Genomic DNA, 21,856 nt, shown 5'->3' with positions numbered 1-21,856 from the left:
AAAATGCGAAACTCAAATTAAAGACAAGCTACGATACTGTTTCAGCATTAGTTTCAGACATTAAAAAATATTTACTCCCGAAAAAGTCAGCAAATTCATTGTTAATGCAACTTAATAGCATTACACAAAATAATCTATCACTTTCAGACTATGGCGATAAAATTGAGGAATTGTTTACAAATCTCACGATTGCGCAAGCGGACAATGATACAAAAGCTTGCGAAATCCTGAGACCTATAAACGAAAACTTAGCTGTAAAAAGATTTGCAGATGGTTTGCGTAACAGGAGGCTAGGTACTATCATTGCGGCAAGGAATTACAAGGAATTGAAAGAAGCGGTGCAGGCTGCGAAGGATGAGGACAACAGCCAGCCAACACCAGTAGTGATGCACATGAGAGGCTACAGGAGAGGATATCCGGTAAGTAGACACTTCAACAGCCGTGGATACTACTCTCAACGTTATAGTGGTCGATCTAATAGCCGTGGCTCATATCCGCGTTATAACCAATACCACCATACCAGCAACTGGGCACCAAATAACTTTAACAGGTATAGAAGTAGCAACAGTTATCAGCAATATAGAGGACGAGCTACGCGCAATAATTCGCGTACTAGGAGCCAGAGTGCGCGGGACAACCGCGGCACCTCACGGAATGTGACCTACGCTGCTACAACAAGAGAGGGAAACCAGGTAAGTGACGAACACCCCAACCTTTCAGAATTTTTTCGTCCATAAAGTATTAACATGTGACGGAGTAGATTACGTGTTTACATGCGAAGGGTTAAATTATGTAAGTTTAAAAGTACAAGGACAAGAATTAATTTTCATTATTGATACAGGGGCGACGTGTTCATTAATTCATATAGATAGAGTTCCAAATAACTTATTGCAAAAGGTAGATGCAACAATAAAAGGCGTGGGAGGTGATATCACCTGCAATAACAAAGCTTATGTATCGCTAGAGAACGGTAACCAGATATCATTCACACAGAAGTTCTACGTATTAAATGAAATGCCATGTCATGCGGATGGACTTCTCGGTTCAGATTTCTTACGAACTTATGGCGCAGATATCAACTTACGGACGAACTTGTTAACTTTGCATTCTGACGATCGAATGTGTGTGTTACCAATTCACGGAAATGGTGACACCGATACACATTTATCTGTACCAGCTAGAACTGAGACATTGCATTTGATAAAAGTCGATTCATCTTTTCAAATAGGAAATGAATATGTAATTAGCGCAGGAGAGTTATTCGAAAATGTTTTTATAGCCGGTAGTATAGGAAAGGTCAAAAATAATAGGATACCGATTAAAATATTAAATACAACTGACAGGGACATTCAAATACCTATTTTCACGCCAAAACTTACTCCCTTGAAGGACTATGACATATGTTACTTTTACAAATATGACAATGGAGTAGATAGGGTTTCACGATTGCTACAAACATTAAAGTTAAATCACTTAAATAAAACCGATAGGAAGCTTATTGAATCAATTTGTGTGAAATACGCAGACGTTTTTTACTTAGATGAAGACAAGCTAGGCACTACAAATATATTAAGTCAGAGTATTAGTGTTAAACCCAACACCAAACCAATATACGTAAAACCATACAGACTACCAGAAACTATGAAGCCAGAGATTAGTAGACAGATTAAAAATATGTTAAAAGATGACATCATAGAACCCGCAAATAGTGATTGGAATAGCCCAATTCTTTTAGTTCCCAAAAAATCGGACGGTAATACGAAAAAATGGAGGTTAGTCGTAGATTATAGAAAAATAAACAACGTAATTCAAGATGATAAGTTTCCACTACCTAACATCAACGAGATTTTGGACTCATTATCAGGCGCAGTATATTTCAGTCACCTAGACTTGCAACAATCTTATTATCAAACAGCATTGGATGAAGACAGTAGAAACATTACATCATTTACCACCAGTCAAGGACAATTTAGGATGAAAAGGCTCCCAATGGGATTAAAAATAAGTGCCAGTGCGTTTTCGCGTGTCATGTCAATCGCCATGTCAGGACTTTCGTATGAACAATGTTTTGTTTATATGGACGACCTCGTGGTTTTTGGTAGAAATATGGAACAGCATAACAAAAATTTAACTAACGTTTTAGAACGATTGCGAAAGGTAAATCTCAAGGTTAATCCGCAGAAATGCGAATTTCTAAAAACTCAACTCTTGTACCTAGGTCATACAGTAACATCCGATGGAGTTTTTCCAGATCCAGAAAAAACTAGAGTATTAAAAAATTATCCAGAACCCACAAATAGCGATGAAGTAAGACGTTTCGTAGCGTTTTGTAATTATTACAGGAAATTTATACCCAATTTTGCATCAATCACATTACCATTGAATAAATTAAGTAGGAAAAATGTTACTTTCGAATGGACGGATGAGTGTAAACAAGCATTTTCAACTCTGAAGCAAAAGCTTATTTCCCCACCAATCTTGCAATATCCAGACTTCTCAGAAGATAATGAATTCATTTTACAAACAGACGCCTCCGGATTGGCGATAGGCTCTTGTTTATGTAACAAAGATATGAGACCAGTGGCGTACGCAAGTAGAACATTGAACAAAGCCGAGTTAAATTATCCGACTATTCAAAAAGAGTTATTAGCTGTGATATGGAGCGTCAAGTACTTTAGACCATATTTGTACGGAAAAAGTTTTACCATTATGACCGACCATAAACCTTTATTGTATTTATTCAGCATGAAGGACCCGTCCACCCGTTTAATTAAATTCAGATTGCAACTCGAACAATATAACTACAAAGTTGTTTACATTAAGGGCAAAGATAACGTCGTCGCAGACGCGTTGAGTAGAGTGACCATCACTTCGGATGAGTTAAAGAGTATAGGAGAACAAGTTTTAGTTACAACTAGAGCGCAAAGCAAAAAAGCTTTACAACAAAACGCAGATTCGGGAAATACCGCGGATCTTAATATATCCAATGATTCGGGGCCTGATCAACCTCAAATTTCGGAAATATTAAGAAAACCGAGTAATTCTGTTGAGTTACAATTTATAAAAAATATAGAATTAGACAAGTTACGACAAAGAGGTGAAGTAACTACGGAACAGGAATGTTTTTCGTATGTTGAGGCAAAGTCAATTATATACATAAACCTTAGTTACATGTCGCACTATACGCGAGTCGATTTTGCGAATAAACTGAGTGTGTTTTGTAATAAATTAAATATAAATGAGATATTTGTCATTAAGACAGTAGATAACGCGTTATTTTTAAAGAATCTCAGTGAAGAAATAATGAATAATAATCAGTGGTCCGGACCACGCATTAGCATTCTCAGAAATGTTAAAAGGATAATTGACGAAAAAGAAAAAACTATCATATTGAACGACTATCACTTATTGCCAACGAGTGGGCATGCCGGCATACGACGCATGATAAATAATATCAAAAGTAAATATTTTTGGCCAAAACTAGAACACGATGTTAAAAATTTTGTACGAAAATGTAGTAAATGTCAATTTACGAAATATTCGCGAGAAAATAAGGAACCAATGCAAATAACGACAACAGCCACTGCGGCAATGGAAAAAATATTTCTTGATATCGTAGGACCATTACAAACAGACTCAGACGGATTCACCTACATCTTAACCGTACAATGCGAGCTAAGTAAGTATATAGAAGCGTACCCGCTACGCAATAAGGACTCAGTCAGCGTGGCGCGAGCTTTAGTCAACAATTACATATTACGGTATGGTATCCCCAAGGTCATTGCTACAGATAAAGGGACCGAGTTCACGTCAACAATATTCAGTGAGGTATGTAAACTTTTAAAAATTAATAAAATTCATTCGACAGCTTACCATCATCAATCCCTAGGATCAATAGAAAATATGCATAAACATTTAGCGGCATTTTTACGAATTTATTGTGACGAACGTTCTGATACGTGGAGTAGTTGGCTACCCTTTTGGTGTTTTGCCTACAACACCACAATTCATAGCTCAACTAAATATTCACCATTTGAGCTCGTTTTTGGAAAAGTATGCCAAGTACCTAGTAATTTAAGTAACACCTTGGATCCATTGTATAATCCTAATAACTACATGTTAGAATTACGATATAGGCTACAATTAGCACATAAGGATGCCAGAGAGCATTTGCTCCGGAGTAAATTAGCTAATAAGAAATTGTATGACCAGAATGCTCATTCTTTTGTTTACAATAAGGGTGATTTAGTATTAATGAAAAACGAAACTGCAAAGAAATTGGATAAATTATATAAAGGACCATTTAAAGTTGTTCAAGATTGTGGACCAAATATAAAAATAATAAATAAAGGAAAAATTGAAACAATTCATAAAAACCGTATAAAATTGTTTATTGAGTAAAATTCAATGATTTATTATTTGTGTAATAGATACAGGTATAGGAATATATATAACAATTTGAGTCATTTTGACTTTTTCCAGGCTTTTCTTGTTATTAAATAGAAATATAACAAAAAAAAAAATTGTAATAAGTACTATTTTTTTTTCTTTTATTAGCCCGGTGATGTAGTGGGCATAAGTATTGCATGCATGTGTAAGCGAGTTAGTATTAATAAATCGTTTGAACTATCAACACGTGTTCACCATTAATCGAACCTGACTCCGATCCCCACAAGAGCGACGATGAAGAAATCTGTTCAAACAAGGAATCAGAAAATGAAGATTCTGGAGATGAGTATGTGACAAATAAAGATTATTTAAATATGAAACTTGTGGAAGACCTAAGAGAATGGACAGTACAGCACAAACCCACCAAGTCATCTTTAAACGACTTGTTAGCTGTACTGAGTAAATATGGTTTTAAATTGCCTAAATCCGCATCTTTCTGTAGCCGGCTCACCATCGTAGGAGGCCACGACAGAACGCCGTTCTCCTCCCACGCTGAAGGGCAAAGCGTTATTTCCAGTCCCCTTCGGGACGGGGTGGCCACTATCTTATATGACATATTGCAATAATAAAAACCTAAAACCAAAATTGGAGTCAATTAAAAATAAATATTTATGTAATTTTATTACATATACGCGTGCAGCACGTTGATATGTTTTAAACTAAGCAAACATTCATCAAATCAGGTATTATGTTGATCCCTAAAAACACCCGAAAACGTTTCAAAATCAATTGTCACATATAACTTACCTATTGGGAAACCACTATGCGTAATATTTATCTTTGGCACGTCTAATCGTTAGCACGCAACCTACGTCCGCGCTGTCAAACAAAATACTGTCTTGCGATACGAGGTCGAATTATAGTCATGATGGCGGTCGTTTTGACCTTGTATGGTTACTCGACACCATTAGGTCGTAGAATTAAGTGTATATTACGTAAAATTGACTTAAATACCATTACGTCGTATTTTTAGGTATATTTAACTTCTTAGTCGAGCCGACATTTTGTTTTCTTACAATCAGACGGTGTTATTGTAAATTGCATATTATAGGTATGTTGTAATACTAAAACGATAACATTTAACGGTGTTTTTATTGTCATTTATATGACAAAAATATATATAGTTAAGTTAATATAATTACAAACACCGAACACAAAATTACGAAACCTATTTACAAGCAATACATACTATTTATGAGCTTTAAAATAAGTAATACTTAAGTATTTCGAAAGCCCATCAGTACTTTTGAATAAAAACCTAACATACTGCACGAGAAATTTTTCAGCGCACAAGATTTCATCGTATAATTCCTGCGTAATCGACCTAGATAATTAGTTTACGTAAAGTAATGGCCGCCATTCTCGTTGCAAAACTCAAGTTAGATTTTTAGCCAGACATTTTTTGTGAGCGTAAAGAAAATACTCTCGTAATATGTTTGTCTCTTTCTTTGCATGATACCTCGTAAAAAAATAACCTTTTTTAGTAATTTAATGGTAAAAACCACGTTGAAATAACGTTGAAAAATGGTAAGTCTTACCAATTTAGTACATTACAACCCATGGCACGTCGTGTCGACGTCGATTCCACGTCGCAAGAATCACCTAAGTGGCGACCATTAGGTCGCAATTACTTAAATTACGTGGAGTCGACGTAGCCGGCACGTGCTTTTTTTCCCCACTTTGGTCGACTCCACGTGGATTCGAGGTCGATTCGAGGTAACTCATTTTGGTCACTGTCAGATTTGCGACCTATAATAGGTAGTTTTATCGATATTTTTACCTAAAATGTTTGCTGGGAAAGGTGTACTTAATACCAAATTACCTTCTAAAATAACATAAACATGTAATAGTGAAATGATTAAGATAACGATGAATCCATAATTCCATACTAATATTATAAATGGGAAAGTGTGTGTGTCTGTTTGTTAGTCCGTCTTTCACGGCAAAACGGAGTGACGAATTGACTTGATTTTAAGTGGAGATAGTTGAAGGGATGGAGAGTGACATAGGCTACTTTTTGTTTCTTTCTAACGCGAGCGAAGCCGCGGGCAAAAGCTAGTTTAGAATAAATAGGAAAAATGTAAACAACAAATATGATCAAAGATTACTGACGGAAATGACGAATAAAGAATGGGAGACGAAACCAGAATGATACGACTTTAAGAACTTGTTAAAAATATATTTAAAAAAAAACACTGGAAAACATAGTGGACCGATTTTCATGAAACATGGCTAAGAACAGCCTTCAGATAAAAAAAAACTACTACAGACACATCAAACTTATACATCGTTTTTGCGTCGGTGGTTAAAAAACAATATTTTTTATAGAAATTTTATGCTTAATTATCAGTGATCGGTTTTTTGGATTCGACATGGGGTGAACGACCTCAATCATTATGTTAGTATGGATATGCCCCGGGAATCCGGGCTTAATGTTGTTAGAAAAGGCAAAAAAATATGTACAATGTCCACAATGACAAATGGTGTTATTGCTGAACCAAAAATATAAAGCAACAACATTAACATTATAAACTTAAACTAAAAAAAATAGTACATAACGTAATAGGCCTTACTAACATGCGATTTCATAACCACTATAAATCTCTCCAACAATTTAAAAATGTGAACTCTTTAGAAAAAGAAAATAATGAAATGTCAATGTCAAGTTCAATCATGAATATCATGATAGATGTAAGGTAATACTTTGTGGAGGTTCTAATATATTTTGCTTAATAGAGTGTAGAGATTAGGAAAAGAATAGAAGTTTTTGTCTCAACTGGTTGCCATGTAAGAGTAAAAAGTTCCTTAGAGATAATTTCTTCGTATCAATATTAACTTTTCTACTTGATATCCCGCGAGGGTGAATCCAAAAAACCGATCACTGTTAATTATCGTCACAAAACTGACAGTGAGTTAATTTTTGTCAACAAAATCAAAAATCAAAATCAAAATAATTTATTCAGCAAATAGGCCACAGGGGCACTTTTACACGTCACATGTACATAGGTATTTAAGAAAATATTTAAAATTTAGTTGAAATTACAATTGATACTATTATATACTAATTCTAAGTTCTAACTAAAGTTAACTCTATACAATTAATTAGAGATGTAGAAGGTCTCTAAATGTCGAATTACAACCAAGAACTACACTAAATTTTAATATAAAAAGTACAAATACAAAAAAAAAAGTCTAAAATTACTTTAGAGGTGCAAATGACTCTAAATGTCACAACTAAAAATAAAATGTATATCTACTTAATCTAATTCTCCTTAGAGATGTATATGGTCTCCATGAGTCAAAATCATATATTTAAAATATTCACTAAAAGAAAGGAAACAAACGACAACCGAACAAAGTGTCCTAATTTAATAAAAATTAGAATTAAAGTTACTAAGTTATAACAGCCCCAGTAAGCTTAAACAGACCGGTCTTCACAGACGGCACCCGTTCACGAGTATGACGCAACAACTCATTGAGGGGTCCCAAATTATTAAAATGCCCCTACGCAGTCTGGACTCTGGTCGAATAATACACCTTGTTTTCCACGCGACCACGTGACCTAAATGACCGATAACATCTAGACCTGAATCGTATAATGTAGTACTATCTGGAAGGTCGTTGAACCCCGATGTCTTTAGCCACTCAGTTGCTTTTATCAGCTGTCACTTTTATTGAGTGGTTTCACCATGTTAACTATTAAAAACATGTCAGTTGGAATGGAACAATAGCTGTGTTTTGTATATAGAATACCTGTAGTATTTTCTTAGACTTGCGTGGAATAATACCTATAGCAATGTTTTTTTACCCGACTACGGCAACGCAAAAGGAGGGTTATGATTTTGACCGGTATGTATGTGGCTATGTATGTATGTATGTATGTATGTTCATCTGTTCCCTCATAACTTCTAAAGTACTCGTTAGAATTTGACAAACGATATGTCATTCGAATATATAACGGTTATAGGCTATATAACGTCACCGCAAACGAAACATGGCGCCCTCTAGAGGTCATAAAGTAACGAAGCAAAAAAATAAAATGAAGTTAGGATGACATGTTGTATATCATTTGAAAGGGCTTAATTAGCACATTTCAAATATGTACATATTGTAAGCTTTTATTTCCAGAATTACCTGATTACACCGGATAATTCAGTAATTTCTCGGAAAAATTGACTATTTGCAAATCCGCAAGCGCAATGCCATAGTTCCATGCATTATCCGACTTCGGTTACACACGAAGGCTTTTGCCAAAGGAACTAATTTGGCTGCTTTATATAATTATTTTATTAAAGACTTGCAATATTTTTTCGACCTAAAGTTCAATTTCATACAGCAAATTGTCGTAATAACAACTAGAAGTAGTTTGACACTGTTTTGACATTCTGACGTGTATCATAGATTGTAGGACACCCTAGATGTAGTAGATGTTACGTCATCATGGCATGGCATAATGAGTTTCCACTACTACAATATATTATTGAAAGCCAGTTAATCATTTAAAATTAATATAATTTTCATAAAGAGAGAGAAATGCGGTATCACGATACTGATTGTCAGCTATTCCTGTCTCTTTCAGTATATGGTATGCTTCATGAGAGTGTATATACATACCGTAGACGCGGTCCTAAACCTATTTAAAGACCCACGCGGTCCTAAGCGGCGTCTAAACTTAAAGTGTCGAGCGAAGCCCGACGCACGCGATCCCAAGCCGGGCGCCGAAGGCGCCCTATAACTTAAAGTGTCGGGCGAAGCCCGACGCACGCTGTCTAAGCCGGGCGCCGAAGGCGCCCTCAAACTTAAAGTGTCGAGCAAAGCCCGACGCACGCGATCCCAAGCCGGGCGCCGAAGGCGCCCTATAACTTGAAGTGTCGGGCGAAGCCCGACGCACGCGATCCCAAGCCGGCGCCGAAGGCGCCCTATAACTTAAAGTGTCGGGCGAAGCCCGACGCACGCTGTCCTAAGCCGGCGCCGAAGGCGCCCTCAAACTTAAAGTGTCGGGCGAAGCCCGACGCACGCCGTCTAAGCCGGGCGCCGAAGGCGCCTCTAACTTAAAGTGTCGGGCGAAGCCCGACGCACGCGATCCCAAGCCGGGCGCCGAAGGCGCCCTCTAACTTAAAGTGTCGGGCGAAGCCCGACGCACGCGGTTCTACGCCGGCGCCGAAGGCGCCCTTTAACTTAAAGTGTCGGGCAAAGCCCGACGCACGCCGTCCTAAGCCGGGCGCCGAAGGCGCCCTCTAACTTAAAGTGTCGGGCGAAGCCCGACGCACGCGATCCCAAGCCGGGCGCCGAAGGCGCCCTCTAACTTAAAGTGTCGGGCGAAGCCCGACGCACGCGGTTCTAAGCCGGGCGCCCAAGGCACCCTCTAACTTAAAGTGTCGGGCGAAGCCCGACGCACGCGGTTCTAAGCCGGGCGCCCAAGGCGCCCTCTAACTTAAAGTGTCGGGCGAAGCCCGACGCACGCGGTCTTAAGCCGGGCGCCGAAGGCGCCCTCTAACTTAAAGTGTCGGGCGAAGCCCGACGCACGCGGTCTTAAGCCGGGCGCCGAAGGCGCCCTCTAACTTAAAGTGTCGGGCGAAGCCCGACGCACGTGGTCTAAACCGGGCGCCGAAGGCGCCCTCTAACTTAAAGTGTCGGGCGAAGGCCGACGCACGCGGTCCTAAGCCGGGCGCCGAAGGCGCCCTCTAACTTTAAGTGTCGGGCAAAGTCCGACGCACGCCGTCCTAAGCCGGGCGCCGAAGGCGCCCTCAAACTTAAAGTGTCGGGCGAAGCCCGACGCACGCGGTCTTAAGCCGGGCGCCGAAGGCGCACTCTAACTTAAAGTGTCGGGCGAAGCCCGACGCACGCGATGCCAAACCGGGCGCCTTCGGCGCCCTCTAACTTAAAGTGTCGGGCGAAGCCCGACGCACGCGGTTCTAAGCCGGGCGCCTTCGGCGCCCTCTAACTTAAAGTGTCGGGCGAAGCCCGACGCACGCGGTCTTAAGCCGAGCGCCGAAGGCGCCCTCAAACTCAAAGTGTCGGGCGAAGCCCGACGCACGTGGTCTAAACCGGGCGCCGAAGGCGCCCTCTAACTTAAAGTGTCGGGCGAAGGCCGACGCACGCGGTCCTAAGCCGGGCGCCGAAGGCGCCCTCTAACTTTAAGTGTCGGGCAAAGTCCGACGCACGCCGTCCTAAGCCGGGCGCCGAAGGCGCCCTCAAACTTAAAGTGTCGGGCGAAGCCCGACGCACGCGGTCTTAAGCCGGGCGCCGAAGGCGCACTCTAACAAAGTGTCGGGCGAAGCCCGACGCACGCGATCCCAAACCGGGCGCCTTCGGCGCCCTCTAACTTAAAGTGTCGGGCGAAGCCCGACGCACGCGGTTCTAAGCCGGGCGCCTTCGGCGCCCTCTAACTTAAAGTGTCGGGCGAAGCCCGACGCACGCGGTCTTAAGCCGAGCGCCGAAGGCGCCCTCAAACTCAAAGTGTCGGGCGAAGCCCGACGCACGTGGTTTAAACCGGGTGCCGCAGGCGCCCTCTAATTTAAAGTGTTGGGCGAAGCCCAACGCACGCGGTCCTAAGCCGGGCGCCGAAGGCACCCTTTAACTTAAAGTGTCGGGCAAAGCCCGACGCACGCCGTCCTAAGCTGGGTGCCGAAGGCGCCCTATAACTTAAAGTGTTAGGCGAAGCCCGACGCACGTGGTCTAAGCCGCGCACGCGGTATTATTGGGCGCCCTCGGCGCCCTCTAAATTAAAGTGTCGGGCGAAGCCCGACGCACGCCGTCCTAAACCGGGCGCGAAGGCGCCCTCTAACTTAAAGTTTCGGGCGAAGCCCGATGCACGCGGTCTTAAGCCGGGCGCCGAAGGCGCCCTCTAACTTAAAGTGTTGGGCGAAGCCCGACGCACGTTGTCTAAGCCGGCGCCGAAGGCGCCCTCAAACTTAAAGTGTCGGGCGAAGCCCGACGCACGTAGTAATAAGCCCGGCGTCCTCGGCTCCTTTTAAGGTGTCGGGCGAAGCCCGACGCAGGCTTTCCTAAGCCGGGCGCCTTCAGCGCCCTCATACTTAATAAATAAAATAGTAACCCCAAAGTAAGTTAAATAAAAAATAAGTTCAAAAACTAAAACCCGACTACTATAAAATGTGCTCTTAAAAGTATGAAACAAGATAGAATTGTTTTATGAAATTATCATGCATGAAATACACAGTGTGTATTCTTTTCAATACATAAACTCAATGTTATAATAAGTTTGTAAATTTTAGAAATACTTGCAGAGATTCAGAAGATGGCCGTGGTCGTATGCCACTTACCTTAAAGTTTATAATTGTGGCAAACGACCACGGTTATCTTCGGAATCTCTGCAAGTATTTCTAAAATTTACAAACTTATTATAACATTGAGTTTATGTATTGAAAAGAATACACACTGTGTATTTCATGCATGATAATTTCATAAAACAATTCTATCTTGTTTCATACTTTTAAGAGCACATTTTATAGTAGTCGGGTTTTAGTTTTTGAACTTATTTTTTATTTATTTTTAACCTCCGACGCAAACGTGTCTGTCTGTCTGTCTGTCTGTCTGTGGCATCGTAGCTCCCGAACGGATGAACCGATTTAGATTTAGTTTTTTTTTGTCTGAAAGCTGAGTTAGTCGGGAGTGTTCTTAGCCACGTTTCAAGAAAATCGGTCCACTATGTCGGGTTTTTATTTTTTATTTTTTTTTGTGGTTAGGTTCTTCAAGGTCGATTTTGCGACCCTGTGATTTGCAAATGTTTACTCGTCTGTCACCACTGTTAACATAAACTATTAAAACGTAATATTACGTAACGTAGCATACGTGCTATCTGGCATGCGCTGCGTTCACATAGGACTATGTCGTCATAGATTACGATATGTTTTTATACAAACCTTGAAATCTAGTGCGACATTGAAAAAACCCCCGATATATTGGATCGATTTTCATCAAACACGGCAAAGAACAGTCAAGTGTAAAAATATGGGTGCGTACAACTTATCAAAAATATGTCCCATAGCACTTTATGTCGGCGGAATAAGGTCTCGGTACATATTTTTGAGCTGATAAAATCGATACGTATTTTTGCACTTGACTGAACACTCCCGACTAATTCAGCTTTCAAACAAAGAAACTAAATCCAAATCGGTTCATCACTTCGGGAGCTACGATGCAACACAGACAGACAGACAGACAGACACGTCAAATTTATAACACTCCGTCGTTTTTGCGTCGGGTTCATTTTTTAACCCCCGACGCAAAAACGACGGGGTGTTATAAGTTTGACGTGTCTGTCTGTGTGTGTGTGTCTGTATGTCTGTCTGTCTGTCTGTGTGTATGTCTGTCTGTCTGTGGCATCGTAACTCCTTAACGGATGAACCGATTTCGATTTAGTTTTTTTTGTTTGAAAGCTGGGTTAGTCGGGAGTGTTCTTAGCCATGTTGTATGAAAATCGGCCCACTATGTTACGATCGGGGGTTTTTCAAAATTTCAATTTTGTGGTTAGGTTATTAAACTGCCGAGAGCCTCGGCGAAGAGTGCAAGAATATGTATCCACACAACCTTAGGGACCGGCCACATCTAAGGGACCGGCCACATCAGAGCGTCGCGTGTCTCGGGGCGCGCAACGGACGTCCACGCCACGCCACCTGAGTGTAATTCAAAAAACGTGGCGGCGTGGCGGAGACGTCCGTTGCGCGCCCCGAGACACGCGACGCTTAGATGTGGCCGGTCCCTTACTAGCAATAAAATCGTGTATACATGTTTTTGGCTCTTTGTCCGCGTCTATAATACTGCCATTCCCGAGAACGTTCTCCCGTTTGTATGGGAAATGTTCTCGCAAGAGAATATTCTCCATAGTAAAATGAGAACGTTCTCGAGAACGGCACAACTCTACTCATAACTATACATATAGCATAGGCAATTCAAATATGTAGTTTTAATCGTTTTGCATGGAAATTATTGATAGCAATTAAATGCATCAGTGCATTTTAAAGCATGCTATTATAACCTTGTTCAATATGAATATAACGATTATAAAATTAAACACACTTCAATGTGATTAGCATAATATGTGAGTGTGCACGGGAAAACGTCCCACTTTGTCGATTGCTATAAAGCCGATTTGTCAGTTTATTCATATCAAGATACCAGTAAATCTCGCCTTAATGGTAACCGACAAAGTAGTACGTTTTACTAAATACACTCACATATGTAAATACAAAAAAAAACTTAAAAATAAAGCGTTGTATGAGCACACCTCGGACACTGGCGATCAAATATATGAAAGAGGCGCGTTCCTAGCACACATTCTAAGCTCGTGTAGGTGAACGCGTACCTTGTATGAGTGAAATATGACAGGTCGACTGTTCGCGTTTTTGACAGGCGGTAACTGTGAGGTAACAGAGAGGGCCCACCCCCTTGGCAGAGAGGGCACTTTTTAGCGAGGAGCGCGGGAGTGGCCATACTGTACTATAGTACTCTTAATTATACACTGAGAGAAAATACAACCAGTTTTCATGTTCGTTCAACAAGTTTTTTAAACATTAAATAAACATTAAATAAATGTCATATACAAAGAAAAAGTAACCAAAGCCGAAGAGAGATAATAGTAGTGTTACTACTTAAAAATAACAAGTTAAAATATTTTCTATGAAAGTAATTTAATTTGTTCTTAGAGAACAAGTTTTTTGGTTAAATTAGCGCCTACGTGCTCTTTGGTTCAAACAACAAGCTAATACTTGTCATTTGAATCGGCAATATATTTGAATCAACAAGTCGATTTTATAAAAACAACCTGACACATATTGTTTTAAACATACGTTTGGCTGATTCAAACGGATAAACCGCAACAAGTCGAACTTGTTAAATTCACAATGCAAATTTCTCTCAGTGTGCGGTGGTATGGTATGGACATATGCGTTAGATAGTGATAAAGAGTAACATATGTCACTCTCCATCCCTTCAACTATCTCCACTTAAAAAATCACGACAATTCTTCGCTCCGTTTTGCCGTGAAAGACGGACAAACAAACAGACAAACACACTTTCCCATGTATAATATTAGTATGGATGACAGTCAATGTGGGAGATAGTTACATACGCACCTAAGCATTAAAAAACCGGCCAAGAGCGTGTCGGGCCACGCTCAGTGTTGGGTTCCGTAGTTTTCCGTATTTTTCTCAAAAACTACAGAACCTATCAAGTTCAAAACAATTTTCCTAGAAAGTCTTTATAAAGTTCGACTTTTGTGATTTTTTTCATATTTTTTAAACATATGGTTCAAAAGTCAAAGGGGGGGGGGGGGGGGACGCACTTTTTTCCTTTAGGAGCGATTATTTCCGAAAATATTAATATTATCAAAAAACAATCTGGCATGGCGAAACTATAAGGGTTCCTAGTTGACTACGGAACCCTAAAAAACCTCTATATTGGACACAGACAGTGTTTATGAATAAAGTAAAGACAAATTAACAAATGCACGTTGATAACCTTATCGCTCGCAATACGAGCGAGTTGTTTCATCATTTCAATGCTGGTTGTACTTGGTTTCTAAGGGACCGTCCACACTCAAGAGACGCATGTCCGTCGACGCGGAACGGACGTCATCGCCACGCCGCTTGAATGTAATTTAAAAAACGTCTCCTCAGTACATTTTGTATATGAAGGACGCGCAAGGGACGTCGCTTGGCGCGCCCCAGGCGACGCGTCGCTAGGCGCGCGCCGCGCCGCCTGGGGGCGCGTCTTACGTCCTTCCTATACAAAATGTACTGAGGAGACGTTTTTAGGGTTCCGTACTCAACTAGGAACCCTTATAGTTTCGCCATGTCTGTCTGTCCGTCCGTCCGTCCGTCCGTCCGCGGATAATCTCAGTAACCGTAAGAACTAGAAAGCTGAAATTTGGTACCAATATGTATATCAATCACGCCAACAAAGTGCAAAAATAAAAAATGGAAAAAAATGTTTTGTTAGGGTACCCCCCCTACATGTAAAGTGGGGGCTGGTATTTTTTTTCATGCCAACCCCAACGTGTGATATATTGTTGGATAGGTATTTAAAAATGAATAAGGGTTTACTAAGATCGATTTTGATAATATTAATATTTTCGGAAATAATCGCTCCTAAAGGAAAAAAAAGTGCGTCCCCCTCCCTCTAACTTTTGAACCATATGTTTAAAAAATATGAAAAAAATCACAAAAGTAGAACTTTATAAAGACTTTCTAGGAAAATTGTTTTGAACTTGATAGGTTCAGTAGTTTTTGAGAAAAATACGGAAAACTACGGAACCCTACACTGAGCGTGGCCCGACACGCTCTTGGCCGGTTTTTTTTAAATTACATTCAGGCGGCGTGGCGTTGACGTCCGTTCCGCGTCGGCGGACATGAGTCTCTTGAGTGTGGACGGTCCCTAAGGGTATGTTGATTGAAAGTACGAGTAATATAAAGGTAAGGTAGCCGACAGGCGGATATAGTCAAGGACTAGTTGTACCACGAGTTTTGCACTGAGATACTCTCTAACGTCAGCGCAGCTTACTTTCATCTAGCTCTCGCTTATATGCCAGTACGAGCGAGACAGCTTGTCAGTCAAATGGAAGAGCGATAAAGATAGCTAGTTACGCTACGATAACGATATGTATTATCATAACGTTTATGCATTTGGCTAAGTATCCTGAGTCAGTGGACCCCACACCCCATTATTACCGATAAACTTAACAAGTAGCGAAAAGATTTTTTTCACCACACCAACTGTTAAAGGCTTACTTTGCTATTCGAAAACAGATAGCAAAATTGCATTTTATCCACAAGAGTTCAAAGTAATTTCATACGAATTTTAACTTGATGTCTTAAGCTGGCTGGTATAGAATTTACCAATGAATGATGATTTTGAATCATAAATATTGAACAAATTAATAGATTTGATTTAATTTTATGTTTTATAGTTAGTATTTTGTTCGTGTTGGTGTGGTGAAAAATTGTGTGTTTCACTCGGTGGCAAAGTTTGTTTAACCTTCGTGCCTTGAAACCCTCTCAACGCTCAAGATTCCACTTTTTGAACCACTCGCTACGCTCGCGATTCAATATTGGAATCTTTCGCTTGCTCGGGTATCAATATTGACACGTGCGGTTAAACAACTACTTTGCCCCCTTGTAAAACAAATAACTATTTCCCCTCACTAGCTCGGAAACACGTGTTTTGTCCTTTAATACCAGCTGGTAAAAACGCATTTTATCCACTAGTGGGTAAAGTAATTTAACCTTGAATAAAGTCAAATTAACTGCTTTAAAATTGATATAAGTAGGTGAATCTAGTAATAAAGATGATTTACCACCTGTGGAACTACTGGAAGCAGTGATAAACGCAGTTTTTGCGTTGTAGTTTCCTCCCTATAGTGAGGGGAAAAGTTTTGTGTTACACTCGGGTGCAAATGTAATCATAATAATAATATCGTATTTTACTTCTCGTGTGTTAAAATAAAAAAAACTCGCAAGTTCAGGATTCTATTCTCGAACCACTTGCTCGTTTTTCTATTCCACACTCGGCGTTTAAATACAACTTTGCCCCCTTACAACAATAACTATTACTACCCATAATAATTTTAATTTTATGGATGTCAACAGTTTGTTTATCAGTAAGAATTAGGTCCATGTACCTCTCGAAGCAGCTAGTCGTTTCTCGACAGTATCATTGACCCAGTCCGCTTTCGTATCACGCCGTGACGTCACTTATGAGACATGAGTCACCTGGGTGTTTACACTTTACAGATGACTCTGACTTCATATATTGTGACGTAGACTTTTATTTGTGACGTCATCGTCTCGATTCTCTGGATTCTGCTAACTGTAAACAAAACTATATAAGGCAAGGCATAAACTACGATATAAAGGCCCATCTTAAAGGCCGGCAACGCACCTCCAACACCTCTGGTGTTTCGGGTGTCCATGGGCGGCGGTGATCGCTTACCATCAGGCGACCTGTCTGCTCGTTTGCCTCCTATCCCATAAAAAAAAATACGATTCTTTTTTAATTAATATATTGCCACCTAGTATCGAGTAGTGGCACTAATAATTTACGCTAGTTGACGCGTGATTGTCGCTAGATGTCACTTAACTATGCATATACAAATAAATAACCCGCATTTACTGATGTATGGAGTTACAACAGAACTCATCCCTTACTTATTCCTCTATGCTATGTAATATAATAAAAACATCTTACGGAATTTCCAATAGTCTTACATGATTATTAGTGTTTTTAGGGTTCCGTAGTCAACTAGGAACCCTTATAGCTTCGCCACGTCTGTCCGTCCGTCCGCGGATAATCTCAGTAACCGTTAGCACTAGAAAGCTGAAATTTGGTACCAATATGTATATCAATCACGCCAACAAAGTGCAAAAATAAAAAAATGGAAAAAATATGTTTTCTTAGGGTACCCCCCCCCCCCTACATGTAAAGTGGGGGCTGATATTTTTTTTCATTCCAACCCCAACGTGTGATATATTGTTGGATATTAGGTATTTAAAAATGAATAAGGGTTTACCTAGATCGTTTTTTGATAATATTAATATTTTGGGAAATAATCGCTCCTAAAGGAAAGAAAAGAGCGTCCTAACTTTTGAACCATATGTTTAAATAACCTAACCACAAAATTAAAATTTTGAAAAAACCCCCGATCGCGACATAGTGGACCGATTTTCATGAAACATGACTAAGAACACTCCCGACTAACTCAGCTTTCAGACAAAAAAAAAACTAAACCTAAATCGGTTCATCCGTTTGGGAGCTACGATGCCACAGACAGACACACACACAGACAAACAGACAGACAGACGGACAGACAGACAGACAGACAGACACGTCAAACTTATAACACCCCTTCGTTTTTGCGTCGGGGGTTAAAAATATGAAATAAATCACATAAGTAGAACTTTATAAAGACTTTCTAGGAAAATTGTTTTGAACTTGATAGGTTCAGTAGTTTTTGAGAAAAATATGGAAAACTACGGAACCCTACACTGAGCGTGGCCCGACACGCTCTTGGCCGGTTTTTTATATCTCATGAGGAGATACAATAGTGAGACAGACAATGGTCAGCTATTTAAACAATGGCTCTTTGTTATAGCACAAGACGACTTGAAAGATATTTAAAAAATTTGCGATAACTCGTCCCCGTCATTTACGAGGGTGGTATGATAATTTGTGAGCTTTGAAACAATGCGTTATGGCTGAATATTAATAACCTAACCACAAAATTAAAATTTTGAAAAAACCCCCGACCGCGACATAGTAGACCGATTTTCATGTAACATGTCTAAGAACACTCCCGACTAACTCAGCTTTCAGACAAAAAAAACTAAATCTAAATCGGTTTATCCGTTCGGGAGCTACGATGCCACAGACAGACACACATACAGACAGACAAACAGACAGACAGACAGACAGACAGACAGACAGACGGACAGACAGACAGACACGTCAAACTTATAACACCCCTTCGTTTTTGCGTCGGGGGTTAAAAATGTCTTTGCCTAAAGCCAACATCTGTGACGCGGGAAAATATGCAGTTTCAAATGATTCTGTCAATTACTTCATGAATTATAGCTTTTTAAATAACCTAACCACAAAATTAAAATTTTGAAAAAACCCCCGACCGCGACATAGTGGACCGATTTTCATGAAACATGGTTAAGAACACTCCCGACTAACTCAGCTTTCAAACAAAAAAAACTAAATCGAAATCGGTTCACCCGTTCGGGAGCTACGGTGCCACAGACAGACACACACACAGACAAACAGACAGACAGACAGACAGACAGACAGACAGACAGACAGACAGACAGACAGACACGTCAAACTTATAACACCCCGTCGTTTTTGCGTCGGGGGTTAAAAAACTAAGCGGCGTTCTTTGCGTTCAATGGAAATAACCTAACCACAAAATTAAAATTTTGAAAAACCCCCGACCGCGACATAGTAGACCGATTTTCATGAAATATAGCTAAGAGCACTCCCGACTTAATCAGCTTTCAGACAAAAAGAACTAAATCCAAATCGGTTCGTCCGTTCGGGAGCTACGATGCCACAGACAGACACACACACACAGACAGACACGTCAAACTTATAACACCCCGTTGTTTTTGCGTGGGGGGTTAAAAGCAGACTTCATGAACTGTGTAATAAAAACAATTTTATAGGTGCAATGAAACTAAAGCACAGTATAATAAAGAGTACTATCGTACAGTATGGCCACTCCAGCTCCCCGCTGAAAGTGCCACCCACCCCCTCTCGGTTACCTCACAGTTACCGCCTGTCAAAAACGCGAACAGTCGATCTGTCATATCACACTCATGCAAGCATGGTACGCATTCACCTACACGAGCTTAGAATGTGTGCTAGGAACGCGCTTCTTTCTTATATTTGATCGCCAGTGTCCGAGATGTGACTAAAGCAAGAAATCAACGTAGCTCATGATGATATTTCTTCGTTTGCAGGTATCCTTCTCGGAGAAGCCTCCGAAGGTGCGCGTGATGCGAGTGTGGGCGTTCGCGGCGAGGCAGGCGCGCCGCGGTAACTGGGAGCAGGACGCCATGGACCGGGACAGGTTCAAGAGGAAGTGAGTCCATTTTACCATTCCTTTCTTAGGTCAAAGACATGTAACTCCGTATAGACAGATAAAATCTAAGAAAAAAACGTACCTCAAAACCATAATGAAAAAGGCACGGTGGCCAAGATATCGTTACACCTTTGGGGAACGCTCAACTAGATGGCGCTAATAAAAATATTTGACATTTTAACACATATCAAGCTAAGAATATGGGCCAAATTGTCAAGACAGGTTCAAAAGTTTTAAGCCTGTGTCGTGAGATGGCAGTCTATGCACTGTGATTACACATTTTACTTTGACAGTAACTCTCTATAATACTCAATCCTCTTTGCTTAGGCTTATAAGCACACCTTTAGCGGCAACCCACACTCGGGCGACGCATGTCTTAAGACGCGGAACGGACGTCAGCGCCGCGCCACCAGAATGTAATTTATAACCTAACCACAAAATTAAAATTTTGAAAAAACCCCCGACTGCGACATAGTAGACCGATTTTCTTGTAACATGGCTAAGATCACTCCCGACTAACTCAGCTTTCAGACAAAAAAAAACTAAATCTAAATCGGTTCATCCGTTCGGGAGCTACGATGCCACAGACAGACACACACACAAACAGACAGACAGACAGACAGACGGACAGACAGACACGTCAAACTTATAACACCCCGTCGTTTTTGCGTCGGGGTGTTCTTAGCCATGTTTTATGAAAATAGGTCGACTGTCGGTCGGGATTTTTTCAAAATTATAATTTTGTGGTTAGGTTTTATGAGTACTATTATGTTAACTAACCATTTTATTTTACAGGATCGCTGATGTAGACATGGCGGTATCATGGGTCTTGAAGCCCCAACACCGGCGTCGAATCATGTTCCAACGTTTCATGCCCTGGTGGAACAAGCAACGGCGACTAGAGATAGAAGAGAGGAAGAAGAAGAAAGAAGAAGAGAGAATAGCAGAGGAAAAGAGGTTAGAAGAAGAGAGAATAGCAGAAGAGAAGAGAGTTGAGGAAGAAAGATTAAGAGCTGAAGTTGAAGGTGATGTTAATGTAAATGTAGAAGTGAAAGATGGAGTTAGTGATAAAGATGATAATGAAATAAAAACGGAAATTAAAAGAGAAAATAATGATGTAGCAAAGGTTGATAAAAATGTAAAAAACACTAATAGAGTCCAAGAAAATGGTTTGAATGATGTAGATCTTAGTGACAATGGTAAATCTAAATTAGAATTAAAAAATATAGATTTAAACGTAGATGAAATAGGGAAGACATTGGCGAAGTGTGATTTTTATGACAAAGCTGACAATAGTAATTCCATTTTAACTTCCAAAGTTGCTACATGACACGGAATTTGTTGATTCTGTCAGATCCATTAAAAAAATACAAGAATATTTGTTAAAGGAACACATCGTAAGGAAACTGAACTAATTCCAATAAGGCCCTTAGGGTTGAAAGGTCAAATGGCAGTCGCTTTCGTAAAACTAGTGCCCACGCCAAAATTTTGGAGTTGTCAAAGCGGACCCCACGCTCACATGATGTTTTAATATGAATTAAGCAGTAAAATCTAAAGCACTAAGTTTTTTTCAACTTCCCTAGATTTCTCTTAAAATATCTACTTTACGTTATTTTTATAGTTCAATTATTAAAGTTTTTTTTCAAAGGTTTTAGTGTTTAGATCGCATCTAGCAATGTTGCGCTCTCGGCGCTAAAAGTTTTGATTCTTCTGAAAGTTTAAAAAAAATATAACTTTTATACGCGTTCAACTAAGGAAAAAATCAAATTATTGTATTGTTTTTTTTTTTTTTTTTGTTTTTTTTTTTTT

At 40.2% G+C, this 21,856-nt stretch overlaps 1 protein-coding gene across 1 annotated transcript in view; it reads left to right on the top strand.

Annotated features, from left to right (window-relative positions):
- Nucleotides 1-21,856, top strand: part of LOC125240374 — a 71,820-nt gene that overhangs the window by 25,525 nt on the left and 24,439 nt on the right. The window contains exons 2-3 of the mRNA XM_048148283.1: nt 19,926-20,047; nt 20,843-21,072. Of these exons, the coding sequence (XP_048004240.1) occupies nt 19,926-20,047; nt 20,843-21,072 (352 nt within the window). The remainder of the gene's footprint in view (nt 1-19,925; nt 20,048-20,842; nt 21,073-21,856) is intronic.

Source organism: Leguminivora glycinivorella, chromosome 27 (assembly GCF_023078275.1).
Source record: "Leguminivora glycinivorella isolate SPB_JAAS2020 chromosome 27, LegGlyc_1.1, whole genome shotgun sequence".
In the NCBI taxonomy this organism is placed as follows: domain Eukaryota; kingdom Metazoa; phylum Arthropoda; class Insecta; order Lepidoptera; family Tortricidae; genus Leguminivora; species Leguminivora glycinivorella.
This window is presented reverse-complemented; position numbering and strand designations above follow the sequence as displayed.